The 15442-nt window shown below is 45.5% G+C and overlaps 1 protein-coding gene across 1 annotated transcript in view; it reads left to right on the forward strand.

Annotated features, from left to right (window-relative positions):
• The window catches only part of LOC115099211 (ephrin type-A receptor 3-like), a 272744-nt gene that overhangs the window by 182555 nt on the left and 74747 nt on the right, over positions 1 to 15442 (forward strand). The window contains exon 9 of the mRNA XM_029616650.1: positions 10270 to 10455. Coding sequence (XP_029472510.1) covers positions 10270 to 10455 — 186 coding nt within the window. The remainder of the gene's footprint in view (positions 1 to 10269; positions 10456 to 15442) is intronic.

The following is a 15442-nucleotide window of genomic DNA, read 5'->3' on the forward strand; positions in this document are numbered from 1 at the left end:
TCTTATTTTAAAAGGACTGCTTTTTCTTATTGTTCCATGGAAAAAAATATTTATTGAATAAGTCTCTTAGAGAGAAGAAGCCCAGGTGCTACCCAGGGACAGCAGTGCTGCTGGACACTTGACCAGTGACATAGGAGACAATAGCTATAAGAACATGCCATACTGGGTCAGACCAAGGGTCCATCAAGCCCAGCATCCTGTCTCCAACAGTGGCCAAATGTCCAAACTGGATTTCTTTATTGAGCAGTAACACGAATATGTAAATAAGCCCGACTCTGGCCGAGTTTCGCCCTCTTTCAATGGGGCTACATCAGGGGCTCAACTTGTGTCGTGTTTTGATTAATAAATATCCAGGTCTTAAATAAGACTCTATTTTTTTTTTTTTTGTATGAGTGACTACGGGATAGAGGTGCTGCTGCTGACACTTGCCACCGCAAGCACATTCAATAATATCGGCACATGAATACCAGTGCATTTGTGAGTGAATGAGAGGCAGGGGCACCATTGCCCGTACATGTTTTCCAAAGTCTGTTTAATAATCAGCTGTTGTAGAGTCTTATTTAAGACCTGGATATTTATTAATCAAAACACGACACAAGTTGAGCCCCTGATGTAGCCCCATTGAAAGAGGGCGAAACTCGGCCAGAGTCGGGCTTGTTTACATATTCGTGTTACTGCTCAATAAAGAAATCCAGTTTGGACATCTGGCTGCTAATCCTGTTTTGCTGCCCTCACGGCTTTGTTAGACAGCCTTCCTTGCTGTTTCTTCAGTCCAACAGTGGCCAATCCAGGCCATAAGAACCTGGCAATTTCCCCAAAACTAAGTCTATCCCATGTTACTGTTGCTAGTAATAGCAGTGGCTATTTTCTAATTAACTTAATTAATAGCAGGTAATGGACTTCTCCTCCAAGAACTTATCCAATCCTTTTTTAAACCCAGCTACACTAAGGGGCGGATTTTCAGCGCCCTGCTCGCCTAAATCCGCCCAAAACCGGGCGGATTTAGGCGAGCAGGGCCCTGCGCGCCGGTAAGCCTATTTTACATAGGCCTACCGGCGCGCGCAGACCCCGGGACTCGCGTACGTCCCGGGGTTTTCGGAGGGGGGCGTGTCGGGGGCGTGTCGGGGAGCGGGCCCGGTCGACGCGGCGTTTCGGGGGCGTGTCGGCCGCGTTTTGGGGGCGGGTACGGGGCGTGGCTATGGCCCGGGGGCGTGGCCGCGCCCTCCGTACCCGCCCCCAGGTTGCGGCCCGGCGCGCAGCAGGCCCGCTGGCGCGCGGGGATTTACGTCTCCCTCCGGGAGGCGTAAATCCCCCGACAACGGTAAGGGGGGGGGTGTAGACAGGGCCGGGTGGGTGGGTTAGGTAGGGGAAGGGAGGGTAAGGTGAGGGGAGGGCAAAGGAAAGTTCCCTCCGAGGCCGCTCCGATTTCGGAGCGGCCTTGGAGGGAACGGGGGGAGGCAGCGCGGCTCGGCGCGCGCAGGCTATACAAAATCGATAGCCTTGCGCGCGCCGATCCAGGATTTTAGTGGATACGCGCGGCTCCGCGCGTATCTACTAAAATCCAGCGTACTTTTGCTTGAGTCTGATGCGCAAGCAAAAGTAGGCTGTTCGCGCGCCTCTTAAAATCTACCCCTAACTGCACTAACCACATCCTCTGGCAACAAATTCCAGAGTTTAATTGTGCATTGAGTGAAAAAGAACTTTCTCCGATTAGTTTTAAATGTGTCTCATGCTAACTTCATGAAGTGCCCCCTAGTCCTTCTATTATCCGAAAGAGAAAATAACCAATTCACATCTACCCTTTCTAGACCTCTCATGATTTTAAACACCTCTATCATATCCCCCCTCAGCCGTCGCTTCTCCAAGCTGAAAAGTCCTAACCTCTTTAGTCTTTCCTCATTGGGGAGCTGTTCCAATCCCTTTATCATTTTGGTTGCCCTTCTCTGTACCTTCTTGTAACTTATCATTAAAATCATCCATTGTACCTGAAGACTGGAGGATAGCAAATGTAACCCCAATATTTAAAAAGGGCTCCAGGGGCGATCCGGGAAACTACAGACCGGTTAGCCTGACTTCAGTGCCAGGAAAAATAGTGGAAAGTGTTCTAAACATCAAAATCACAGAACATATAGAAAGACATGGTTTAATGGGACAAAGTCAGCATGGCTTTACCCAGGGCAAGTCTTGCCTCACAAATCTGCTTCACTTTTTTGAAGGAGTTAATCAACATGTGGATAAAGGTGAACCGGTAGATACAGTATACTTGGATTTTCAGAAGGCGTTTGACAAAGTTCCTCATGAGAGGCTTCTAGGAAAAGTAAAAAGTCATGGGATAGGTGGCGATGTCCTTTCGTGGATTGCAAACTGGCTAAAAGACAGGAAACAGAGAGTAGGATTAAATGGGCAATTTTCTCAGTGGAAGGGAGTGGACAGTGGAGTGCCTCAGGGATCTGTATTGGGACCCTTACTGTTCAATATATTTATAAATGATCTGGAAAGAAATACGACGAGTGAGATAATCAAATTTGCAGATGACACAAAATTGTTCAGAGTAGTTAAATCACAAGCAGATTGTGATAAATTGCAGGAAGACCTTGTGAGACTGGAAAATTGGGCATCCAAATGGCAGATGAAATTTAATGTGGATAAGTGCAAGGTGATGCATATAGGGAAAAATAACCCATGCTATAATTACACAATGTTGGGTTCCATATTAGGTGCTACAACCCAAGAAAGAGATCTAGGTGTCATAGTGGACAACACATTGAAATCGTCGGTGCAGTGTGCTGCGGCAGTCAAAAAAGCAAACAGAATGTTGGGAATTATTAGAAAAGGAATGATGAATAAAACGGAAAATGTCATAATGCCTCTGTATCGCTCCATGGTGAGACCGCACCTTGAATACTGTGTACAATTCTGGTCGCCGCATCTCAAAAAAGATATAATTGCGATAGAGAAGGTACAGAGAAGGGCTACCAAAATGATAAAGGGAATGGAACAACTCCCCTATGAGGAAAGACTAAAGAGGTTAGGATTTTTCAGCTTGGAGAAGAGACTGAGGGGGGATATGATAGAGGTCTTTAAAATCATGAGAGGTCTAGAACGGGTAGATGTGAATCGGTTATTTACTCTTTCGGATAGTAGAAAGACTAGGGGGCACTCCATGAAGTTAGCATGGGGCACATTTAAAACTAATCGGAGAAAGTTCTTTTTTACTCAACGCACAATTAAACTCTGGAATTTGTTGCCAGAGAATGTGGTTCGTGCAGTTAGTATAGCTGTGTTTAAAAAAGGATTGGATAAGTTCTTGGAGGAGAAGTCCTTTACCTGCTATTAAGTTCACTTAGAGAATAGCCACTGCCATTAGCAATGGTTACATGGAATAGACTTAGTTTTTGGGTACTTGCCAGGTTCTTGTGGCCTGGATTGGCCACTGTTGGAAACAGGATGCTGAGCTTGATGGACCCTTGGTCTGACCCAGTATGGCATTTTCTTATGTTCTTATGTTCTCCATCGCAACTATATCTTTTTTGAGATGTGGCGACCAGAATTGTACACAGTATTCAAGATGCGGCCTCACCATGGAGCGATATAGAGGCATTATGACATATTATGTTTTGTTAACCATTCCTTTCCTAATAATTTCTAACATTCTGTTTGCTTTTTTGACTGCCGCAGCTCACTGAGCAGACGATTTTAAAGTATTATCCACTATGATGCCTAGATCTTTTTCCTGGGTGGTAGCTCCTAATATGGAACCTAACATTGTGTAACTATAGCATGGGTTATTTTTCCCTATATGCAACTCCTTGCACTTGTCCACATTAAATTTCATCTGCCATTTGGATACCCAATCTTCCAGTCTCACAAGGTCCTCCTGTAATGTATCACAGTCTGCCTGTGATTCAACTACTCTGAATAATTTTGTATCATCCGCAAATTTGATAACCTCGCTCCTTTTTGTTTTGACAGAGCAGTCTCCTTTGCCTCCCTTCTCTTTTTATATCGTGCTCCAGATAGACGTTTCCTTCCCTCTGACATACTTACAGCAGCCTGTGTCCAATCGTGGATTAGTAACTGGTTAAAAGAGAGGAAATAGAGTAGGATTAAATGGTCAGTTTTCCAAATGGAGAGCACTCATTCATCCCAATTACAGGTACATAGTATAGTGCTGGGTTCCATACTAGGAGTCATCACCCAGGTAAAAGACCTTGGAATCCTCATGGACAACACATTGAAGTCTTCAGCTCACTGTGCAGCAGGCTGGCAGCAGTCAAAAAAGCAAACAGAATGTTAGGAATGACCCGAAAAGGAATGGAAAAGAAAACAAAAAAATGGTACTGCCTCTATATCAATCCATGGTGCAACTGCCTGGTCCACTTTAGGGTTGATGCACAAACAAACAAATTCCCACATGGAAGCCAACATCATCTGTTGCTTAAGGTTGTAACCGCTGCTCCATGCAGGTTACCCCATGCCTCCTAGGAAGCACAATGTGGTCATATCACTGCTGCTGTTATCTAATCAAGATTTATATTCCACATTTCCAAAAAAAAATTGACTACGGCTTAACAAAGCATTTACAGGTATAAACCACATAAAATAAAACTCTGTACAAGAAATAGCCAAGAAAAGGGTCACAACCTAAAGCAGTTAACTAAAACACAAACCACCGAAAATAAAGACGGAGGCCAATGCTTATAACCACAAAGCAGGTTACGGTGAAAAATATATAAAATCAATAAAACAATCAATATAAAAACAAAACAATGATAAATAAGACAAATAAACTACATCATTTAAAAAATGACCAAGAGATTCCCACCACACCAGGCACATTGTGAAGTAACACAAAACCCTGCAAAAAAAGTCAGTCACAACTTATATAGAAGCCCTGCCCTACCAAAACAATATTAACACCCGGAACTCAAACAGCAACAACCCCGCATATGAAAAGGCAGCACTGCAAATATTGTAAAGCGCCCTTGAATAGTGGTTCTCAGTCTAGTCCTTGGGACACAATGACCTACCTGGTCAGGTTTTCAGGATATCTACAATAAATATGCATGAAATATCCTTACTGGCTGGGAATGTCCTGAGATCCTGCCCTATAACACCAGTACACTTTGCATTGGGAAATGCAAATTTGGTAAACAGAGCAAGCCGCATGATTCTAGATCCCAAGTATTTGAATAGAAAAATTCACTGTCAAAAACATGATAATCATTTTGACAGTGAATTTTGCTAATGAAATAGTATTGTATTTGACCCTGCCTGCCCCCAAATCTCTATTCCCTTAACCCCCCCCCCCCGCCCCATCCAGCACCAGTTCATCACTCTGCCCCCTGAATCCCTGAACCCCAGTTCCCATCCCATCAACAAAAGTGCACAGCTGCATCTACTGCCCTCCCCCTTCAAGCAGGGCAACTCAGGATGAATCCTGGTGGCAGCATTCAAAGGACTCTCACTCACTGGGATGACTCTAGGGCAAATAGTGCACCCACCATCCCCTACCCTAATTGATCCCTGTTCCTCAGGAGGGGTGGGGGCCAAAGAGTGAGGAAATCAGACAGGTGGAGGAAGAAAGGCACCCAACTCCTCTAGATTGACATGCATTAGCATTTCTCTCTCCCCCCTGAGCTCTGCACCCTCTCCATTCCCTTCCCCAACACTCCCAGTGCTGGCCTTTGAAATCCAGAAATGGACATTCTCTAAATATAGAAATGCATCTTTAGAATAAAAACACTTTTCATTTTTTATCAATCGTGTATCCCAGGATCACACATCGCCAGCAGAACTGAGCCAAAAAAATCTCCAACACAAATTTCAAATTTTGTCTAAATAACCAAAAAGTAGAACATACCCTAGACTATGTATACCTTGGCCTGACATTAACTATCTGGCAACTTGGCTGTAAGACATTACAAGAAAAACTTCTAAGGGCCTTACATGCAATAAAAATACACCCTCTTACACACACATACACACGCATACTCTCATACACAAGATCCTCTCACACACACACACCCTCCCCAGCCAATTTTACAGCCTATGACCCCCCTCCCCAGCCAATCTTCAGCCTTGAACACTCCCTTCCTCACTCTTCAGCCTCAGACCCTTCCTTCCTTTCTTTCTTCCCACCCTCCCTAATCTCGGACCCTTCCTTCCTTCCCTCCTGTCCCCAGCTCAGACCCTTCCTTCATTCCTTTCCTCTTTCTTTTTCTCTCTCCCTCCCTTCCAACCCTTAGACCCTTCCTTTCTTCCCTTCCCTCCCTCTCCAGCCAGACAAAAGCCTTGGAACCCGCACCTCCTGCAGCTTACCCTGTGGAGTGCAGTATCTCCTTCTGTACCTGATGTGCTCGCTGCCTGCCCAACACCGCACGGCTCTCTCTGCATTCTTGTGCTGTGAGAAATGAAGGTCAGCACGCAAAATCTCGGGCTGATCTATACTATGTGCTTCACGAGAAGTAAAGCGGCGGGACTCGGGAGAGCCCCTGCGAACTTGGGCCGCGCGCCCATGATGTCTGCACAAACAGAGCGCGTGGTTCCTCGCCCCCCCCCCCTCGCGCATAGGTTTCGTCTTTGTCCCGTTGTCTACTATGGGCTTTGTCGCTGGTTCCTCCCATCCCAGAGCCCTGTGTTCCCACTCCCAGATGTGAAGAGGAGGGGACAGATGCATGGTGGGGTGGAAGGGAGGTACACATCCTGCTCAAGGTGAAGTGAGAGAGTTTAAGACGTATAAAATAAAACACATTGGGGCGGATTTTCAGAGCCCTGCTCGCCTAAATCCGCCTAAATCCGGGCGGATTTAGGCGAGCAGGGCCCTGCGCGCCAGTGCGCCTATGTTCAATAGGCCTACCGGCGCGCGCAGACCCCGGGACTCGCGTAAGTCCCGGGGTTTCGCGAGGGGGGCGTGTCGGGGGACGGGCCCGGTCGGCGCGGCATTTTGGGGGCGTGTCGGCAGCGTTTTGGGAACGGGCCCGGGGGCGTGGTTACGGCCCGGGGCGGTCCGGGGGCGTGGCCGCGCCCTCCGTACCTGCCCCCAGGTCGCGTCCCGGCGCGCTAGCGGCCCGCTGGCGCGCAGGGATTTACGTCTCCCTCCGGGGGGCGTAAATCCCCCGACAAAGGTAAGGGGGGGGTTTAGGTAGGGCCGGGCGGGTGGGTTAGGGAGGGGAAGGTGAGGGGAGGGCAAAAGAAAGTTCCCTCCGAGGCCGCTCCGATTTCGGAGTGGCCTCGGAGGGAATGGGGGTAGGCTGCGCGGCTCGGCGCACGCCGGCTATACAGAATCGATAGCCTTGCGCGCGCCGATCCAGGATTTTAGCGGCTACGCGCGTATCTACTAAAATCCCGTGTACTTTTGCTTGCGCCTGATGCGCCAGCAAAAGTACGCCAATTCGCGCGGTTTGAAAATCTACCCCATTCTGGTTCTGCACGTGGTGGAAAACGACAGGCGTGTTGCATAAGGTGCAGAGCCTCTAATCTTAGTGGCTGAGGAGTGAAAAGCCAAGCCCTTATCTTTGGGGAGGGGGTTTCGTCCATAGGCTGTGAGAGGCGGGCTCCGTGTCTTCCCGGGGAGAGCCCCGGTGGCCGGCACAACCCAATAGTAGCAACAACAGTGTCGCAGGCAGTACTAGACAGACCTTTCCGCCACCTCTATCGCTTCCTTCAATAGCCAGCAGCACAATTTGAGCAGGGTGAAGGTGAAGCCGCAAGGCAAGGCTAGAGAACAGTCGCACCTTAGCTTCAGCCCTGCTGCATGCTCAGTGAAGCTGTGCAGCCCGAGGAAGAACAAAAAGGTGAGCCTGCACGCCAAGGTGAAATGGGACGCTCATGCCACTCTGGTAATGTGAGAGGCATTGAGATGAGGCAGACGCTGCAGGGGCATTTTTTTTTTTTTGGGGTGGGGGGCATATTTTGCCGCTTCAAAACTCTGCCACCTGAAGCAGCCGCTTCACCCCGCCTCATTATAGAACTGCCCCTAGTGCAGAGGTTTCCAGCAATGATTAGAGCACGGAAATTGGAAGTCTTTATTCTGTCATCTCTGTTACATCAACTGTGTGGTTCCATCAGGGGTCAGAGGACAAATATTAAGTGTTATTTTTCTATGACCCATGCCATCATAATATGATTACTCTGTGCCTCTATCATTACAGCACTGTGTGGATATTTCCAGGACAGATACTGAGGTTCCTTAGGCTATGACCTATAGCACAATAGCACATGGGTGACTATTGACTGTGGGGGCAGGGAAGCTTAGAGTATGTTTGCAGCCCTAATTACTGTTTAAAATTGATTTCTAAATATTTTCCCACATCTTACAGGAAGTGTACTAACATTTTATGTTTAAAAATATATAACTGAATTCAAAATGGGATTAAGTGTAATGGAGGAAGAAAGAGGTATCAAGACTGGTTAATAATTTCAGATGTTAAAAAGAGTGTCATGGTTTGTATGTAGTTGAGTAGGGGGTATGAAATGTAACCCTTGAGCTGGTAGTCACGGATAGATGTTCCAGAGGCCCATATCTCAAAAACAGACATTGATGGTACACTTTCCTTTATGGTCCATCATCTTAATATTATTATTCAATTGCCAATCCACAATTGAAAATGACTAGCATCATTTTTACTTTATTTTATTAATTTTTTAGTATTTTTAAAGAATTTTCAATGTTATTTTATACCGCATCGGCAAGCTTGTTCATCGATTGAAGAATATCAACATCAAGCAAATGATTTAAGCAATTGTTTTTTGAGTCGTGGATAACCAAAACGATGTGTGAAATGAGCATACTTGAAAGCCAAATATATCAACCGAGATTGGTTATTCCTTTCACAGAAAACTGAAGAAGAAGACATGCTGATTATATATGGTTCCATTTTCGCCCATGGAGAAATTGGTACATATTGCAGATATATGATGAATTTCAACATAAACCACGGTTTACCTACACTAAAGGGTCCAGTCTTAAAGACCAACGTGTACATTTAGATTCAACTATGAAATTCTCTTTGAATGAAAGAGGCTCGCATACAGCATGTGGGACATATTCAGTATGTCACATCATGATGGAGATATAGACTAATCATTTTTCATCTATTCAGTATACTTTACAACTCAAGCAAAACATAACATGCGTCATAGTGGATAACACATTGAAATTGTCTGTTCAGTGTGCTGCGGCAGTCAAAAAAGCAGTGTTGGGAATTATTAGAAAGGGAATGGTGAATAAAACAGAAAATGTCATCGTGCCTATGTATCACTCCATGGAGAGACCGCACCTTGAATACTGAGTACAGTTCTGGTCGCCGCATCTCAAAAAAGATATAGTTGCGATGGAGAAGGTACAGAGAAGGGTGACCAAAATGATAAAGGGGATGGAACAGCTCCTCTATGATGAAAGTTTTTATATACCGAAGTTCTTGTATGAAATACAAATCACTCCGGTTTACAAGGAACAGAAAATCACCCAGGGCTTTACATAAAACAATTGATCAGTATGTTACCATAAAACAGAAAATCTCCCAGGGCTTTACATTTATGCCCAAGGCTATATATAGAACAATATAAATTAAACAAAATAAATTAAACAGTAACTCGCCAACGGTTTTACATGAGAACAATTGAACAAAGTAGTGGAAAGGAAGCATATGGTAGGAGGAAAGTTATGAAGTACATGCTAGATGAATGCATTAAAGGGAGTAATTGCCTGAAAAGAAATTCAATTTTAAAAGGGAGGGGTACTAAAAGTGGTGCAAAAAGAGGGAGTGAGATCAGGTTGGATAGTAGGAGGAATAGCATTTGGGAAAAGGGATCAGCGTTGTCTTCTGATGTGGGAGGACTTGGGGGGGGGGAATTGAGGGAGGGAGGGAAAAGGGATGGCGAAGGGGGTATCGCCTGTAATGAGAGACAGCATAGTTAGCTTAGCGAGGTGGGACTTGACTTAAGTTAGTAAATCATGTATATGATGTACTAACTATGAAAGTTAATATATGATTTCTTTTAGCTATATTTTATATATTGTCTTATTTTACATTTATTCTATGTATGTTTTATTGTTAGCTGCCTAAAGCTGTGTATGGGCAATATATACATTTCTTCTAAATAAATAGAATAGTGTCCATTATAGATTAGAAATGAAAAGAGGCTCTCTTCACTCATTGCATTGACTTTTTCAGTGACTTTACAGTGACGTGTTATGCCAGCATATACACAAAATGTGTGTCCCTGCCATAATTACCATTTTGTTCCTGTGACCATCTTTTACAGGGGAATTCGGGGAAGTCTGCAGTGGGCGCCTCATGTTAGCAAGCAACAAGGAAATCTGCGTGGCCATCAAGAGCCTGAAGGCAGGATACTCCGAAAAACAGAGGTGTGACTTCCTGAGTGAGGCCAGCATCATGGGCCAGTTTGAGCATCCCAACATCATCCGGCTGGAAGGCGTGGTCACCACATGTAGGTCCATTGTGGAGTAATCCCCCATTCCATAAATTAGTGCATTGCACCAGGATTCAAGGTGATATGACATTGACAATCACATACCTCTGATACATCCTCACTGCAATAGAAATACCCTTAGAGACACTCATCCCTCACCTCCTCTCACTCACCTCTCATCCACTCACACCCCTTCTGAGAAACACCTATCACCTCAGCAGGGTGAGAGGTATGTATATATACTCTTCGGTGACTGTGGGATGACGTAAGGTACACATTTGCCGCTCAGTGATTTACTAGGGTCAGAAATGTGGGCACATCTATTTATTTATTTATTTATTAGCTTTTATATATCGACATTCGTGGGTACATCATGCCGGTTTACAATATAACTGAAGGAGGAAAATACAAAAAAACCAGGGTGGGGGGAGAGGGAGCAGATAGGAAGAGAGAAGGGGCGAGAGAAGAGAGGGAAAAGCAGGAAGAGGAGAAAAGGAACAGTACCTGATGGAAAACAACAGAAGAAAATAATTAGTAGCATTGCAAAATTATACACTCAGTAACACTGTGGACAACCTTATACAAATTATACATTCCAAAAAGTATTATATACAGTAATAAAAAGTATTATATACAATAATATACATTGGGGTAGATTTTATAATTTTGCGCGAGCGTGTACTTTTGTTCGCGCGATTTTATAAGGTGCGCTGCCTGTTCCCTCCGAGGCCGCTCTGAAATCGGAGCGGCCTCGGAGGGAACTTTCTTTCCCACCCCCCCCTACCTTTGTTGGCGCGCCATCACCCGACCCGGGGGCTGGTCTGGAGGCCTCGACCACGCCCCCGGGTCGGCACCACACCCCCCAGTCCTGCCCCAAACCGCCCCGGGACTTACGCACGTCCCAGGGCTGTGCGCGCGCCGGCGGCCTATGCAAGATAGGCGCACCGGCGCGCAAGTGCCCTGAGCGTGTAAATCCGGCTGGATTTACGCACGCAGGGCCTTTAAAATCCGGCCCATTATCTATAACTAGTACATACAGGACACACTATATATGACATTACAAATTATACGTTCAGAAAGGCAACTATATATAGACTAGCAGGGTTGCTATAGGGAAAGGTAAGGTTTAAAGGATAAATGTATTTATTTTTTTTATATACCAACATTTGATCTGTGATATCACATTGGTTTACATTCAGGTACTGTAGGTATTTCCCTATCCCCAGAGGGCTTACAATCTAAGTTTTGTACCTGAGGCAATGGAGGGTAAAGTGACTTGCCCAAGGTTACAAGGAGCAACAGTAGGAACCCTGGTCTCCTGGTTCGTAGCCCACTGCTCTAACCACTAGGCTATTCCTAGCGGGGGGGAATAAAAGGGGTATAAAAGGGTTATTATAGGGAAAAGTAGGGTTTAAGGACAGGGGAAGGGGGAAAGGGGTATAAATAGGGGTATATAAGGAGATGCAAAGAATTAGGAGACAAAACAGAGTATAATTAAAGGAATAAAGGAGAAGGCTGAGTACGTTAATGACAGGGGCTCTTTCTCTGAAGGAGTAGAGGGAGCAGGGGGACTAATATCACATACAGACTTTAGTGACGCCAGGGGGATTAGGTATGAACATACGGTCGCTCCATAGTGACTGAGCAGAGAGGTATGGAAAGATGAAGAATAAAACATACGTTGGCAGATTGCAATATGCTAAATGTTTTCTAAGAGTTCTGGAAATCTTCTAAAATCATCAGGAGCTTTAATGTTACAAGGATAAGAGTATATTTTACGGCAAGATTTCCCATCCAGGAAAAGATGGAATTGATAGAAATGCAGAAATTAAGAATATGACGGCAGATAAAGTCCATATAAAAACATAGAAACATAGAAATGACAGCAGAAGAAGACCAAACGGCCCATCCAGTCTGCCCAGCAAGCTACGCACTTTATCCATTTTTTTCCCCTTTTTTTCTCTCCCACCTGTTACTATTGGCTTCCAGTACCCTCCAGCCCTAATTCCCCTCCACCCCACCAACAATTTAGAGAGCAGCGCCGTATCTGCATCCAAGTGAACATCCAGCTCAATTAGAGGTAGCAACCGCTGTAACAAGCTGGCCACACTCTTACCCATACTCTTAACCCACCCCTGTTTTTATTTTATTTTATTTATTTATTTTTTTTGGAGATAGCAGCCCTCCATCCTTCCGCTCTGTGAAGGTGGAACACCAACTACTGGCCACTGGCATCCCGCTCCATGAATGCCTCTGTGGCTACTGCCGCTCCGTGCAGTGTTTGAATGCCTCCTCTTTATTCACGCCCTCTAGACTTGATAAGAACATAAGAAATTGCCATGCTGGGTCAGACCAAGGGTCCATCAAGCCCAGCATCCTGTTTCCAACAGAGGCCAAACCAGGCCACAAGAACCTGGCAATTACCCAAACACCTAGAAGATCCCATGCTACTGATGCAATTAATAGCAGTGACTATTCCCTAAGTAAACTTGATTAATAGCAGTTAATGGACTTCTCTTCCAAGAACTTATCCAAATCTTTTTTGAACCCAGCTACACTAACTGCACTAACCACATCCTCTGGCAACAAATTCCAGAGATTTATTGTGCGTTGAGTGAAAAAGAATTTTCTCCGATTAGTCTTAAATGTGCTACTTGCTAACTTCATGGAATGCCCCCTAGTCCTTCTATTATTCGAAAGTGTAAATAACTGAGTCACATCTACTCGTTCAAGACCTCTCATGATCTTAAAGACCTCTATGATATCCCCCCTCAGCCGTCTCTTCTCCAAGCTGAACAGCCCTAACCTCTTCAGCCTTTCCTCATAGGGGAGCTGTTCCATCCCCTTTATCATTTTGGTTGCCCTTCTCTGTACCTTCTCCATTGCAACTATATCTTTTTTGAGATACGGCGACCAGAATTGTACACAGTATTCAAGGTGTGGTCTCACCATGGAGCGATATAGAGGCATTATGATATTTTCCGTTTTATTAACCATTCCCTTCCTAATAATTCCTAACATTTTATTTGCTTTTTTGACTGCTGCAGCACACTGAGCTGACTATTTCAATGTATTATCTACTATGACGCCTAGATCTCTTTCTTGGGTGGTAGCTCCTAATATGGAACCTAACATCGTGTAACTACAGCTAGGGTTATTTTTCCCTATATGCAACACCTTGCACTTGTCCACATTAAATTTCATCTGCCATTTGGATGCCCAATCTTCCAGTCTTGCAAGGTCCTCCTGTAATGTATCACAGTCTGCTTGGGCGATGGATCCACAGTGTTTATCCATCGCCCCTTTGAAGTCGTTCACAGTTTTAGACTTCACCACTTCCTCCGGAAGGGCATTCCAGGAATCCACCACTCTCTCCGTGAAGAAATACTTCCTGACATTGGTTCTTAGTCTTCCTCCCTGGAGCCTCAGCTCGTGACCTCTGGTTCTGCTGATTTTTTTCTGACGTAAAAGGTTTGTCGTTGTCTTTGGATCATTAAAGTTTTTCAAGTATCTGAAAGTCTGAATCATATACCCCAATCTACCCATCCACATCTCCTGATCAATTCATAGTCTCTTCTCCTCTGGTTTCTTGTTTTCTGATTCTGTCCTATTTTCCTCATGTGTCCACCACCCTTTCTGTAAAAAAAAACCCCCCCCAAAAAAACAGATTACTCCTGAGTCTACCTCCTTTCACCCTCATCCTATGAGTCTTCTCATTCCAGAGCTTCCTTTCTTGGAAATATTTAAACGTCTATGACATATTTTCCCTTTGCCTCCAAATGTATACATGTTTAGATCTTTAAGTCTGTACCCACATATTAATAGTAGTACTAATGTGGAGGGGGTGGTTCAGTAGCCATGAAAAAATGGCTACTGAACCACCCCTCCACATTCATGGTTAACATGCATGGCTTGGGTAGTCTCATGGATTCATGATGAAAATTCCGCAGTCCCATTTTGGCAAACTCAGGCTGTAAGTATATCAGGCATGTTGCCATTTTTCAGACACCTTCTGATGATTGAGATACAGTGAATAAGTTATCCTTCACATTATGGACATCTCAAAAACCTTGGACAGAAATTCACAGTTATTAAAGCTAATCAGCCACTATACAGCAAAGGCAAGGAGCAGGTGTGGTCAAAAGTGAAATGTAAGAATATCACTTTTCTACTAGAAGGACTTCATTTTTGTTTCAACCACTTGAAAGCAATTGCGCAATACATGAATAATGCTGCTTTGGATGACTGCTGGATAGAATCAGGTGTGTATGGTGGTAATAGTACATACATTATGATGGAAGACAGCGCATATTACTCTGAGCACATATACCTTAATATGAATCCCTGTGGTCTGTACAGTGATCCATGCCAATCATTATGATTTATACGTAGAAGTAAAAAAAATCGGATAAAAATGTGGTGTATACTTTCAAGTGTAGAGGTCAATGTCCAATGCAGATAATCTTTGCAGGGTAGTTGACAGTCTGGTACAGATGTTAAGTGAAAAGAAGCTCAAAGATATAGGTCTTTAGGGGCGGATTTTCAGAGCCCTGCTCGCGTAAATCCGCCCAAAACCGGGCGGATTTACGCGAACAGGGCCCTGCGCGCCGGGAAGCCTATTTTACATAGGCCTCCCGGCGCGCGCAGAGCCCCAGGACTCGCGTAAGTCCCGGGGTTCTCGGAGGGGGGCGTGTCGGGGGCGTGTCGGGGGGCGGGCCCGGTCGTCGCGGCGTTTCGGGGGCGTGTCGGCAGTGTTTCGGGGGCGGGTACGGGGGCGTGGCCACGCCCTCCGTACCCGCCCCCAGGTCGCGGCCCAGCGCACAGGAGGCCCGCCTCCGGGAGGCGTAAATCCCCCGACAAAGGTAAGGGGGGGGTTTAGACAGGGCCGGGCGGGTGGGTTAGGTAGGGGAAGGGAGGGGAAGGTGAGGGGAGGGCAAAGGAAAGTTCCCTCCGAGGCCGCTCCGATTTCGGAGCGGCCTTGGAGGGAACGGGGTAGGCTGCGCGG

Source organism: Rhinatrema bivittatum, chromosome 9, assembly GCF_901001135.1.
Source record: "Rhinatrema bivittatum chromosome 9, aRhiBiv1.1, whole genome shotgun sequence".
NCBI lineage: Eukaryota > Metazoa > Chordata > Amphibia > Gymnophiona > Rhinatrematidae > Rhinatrema > Rhinatrema bivittatum.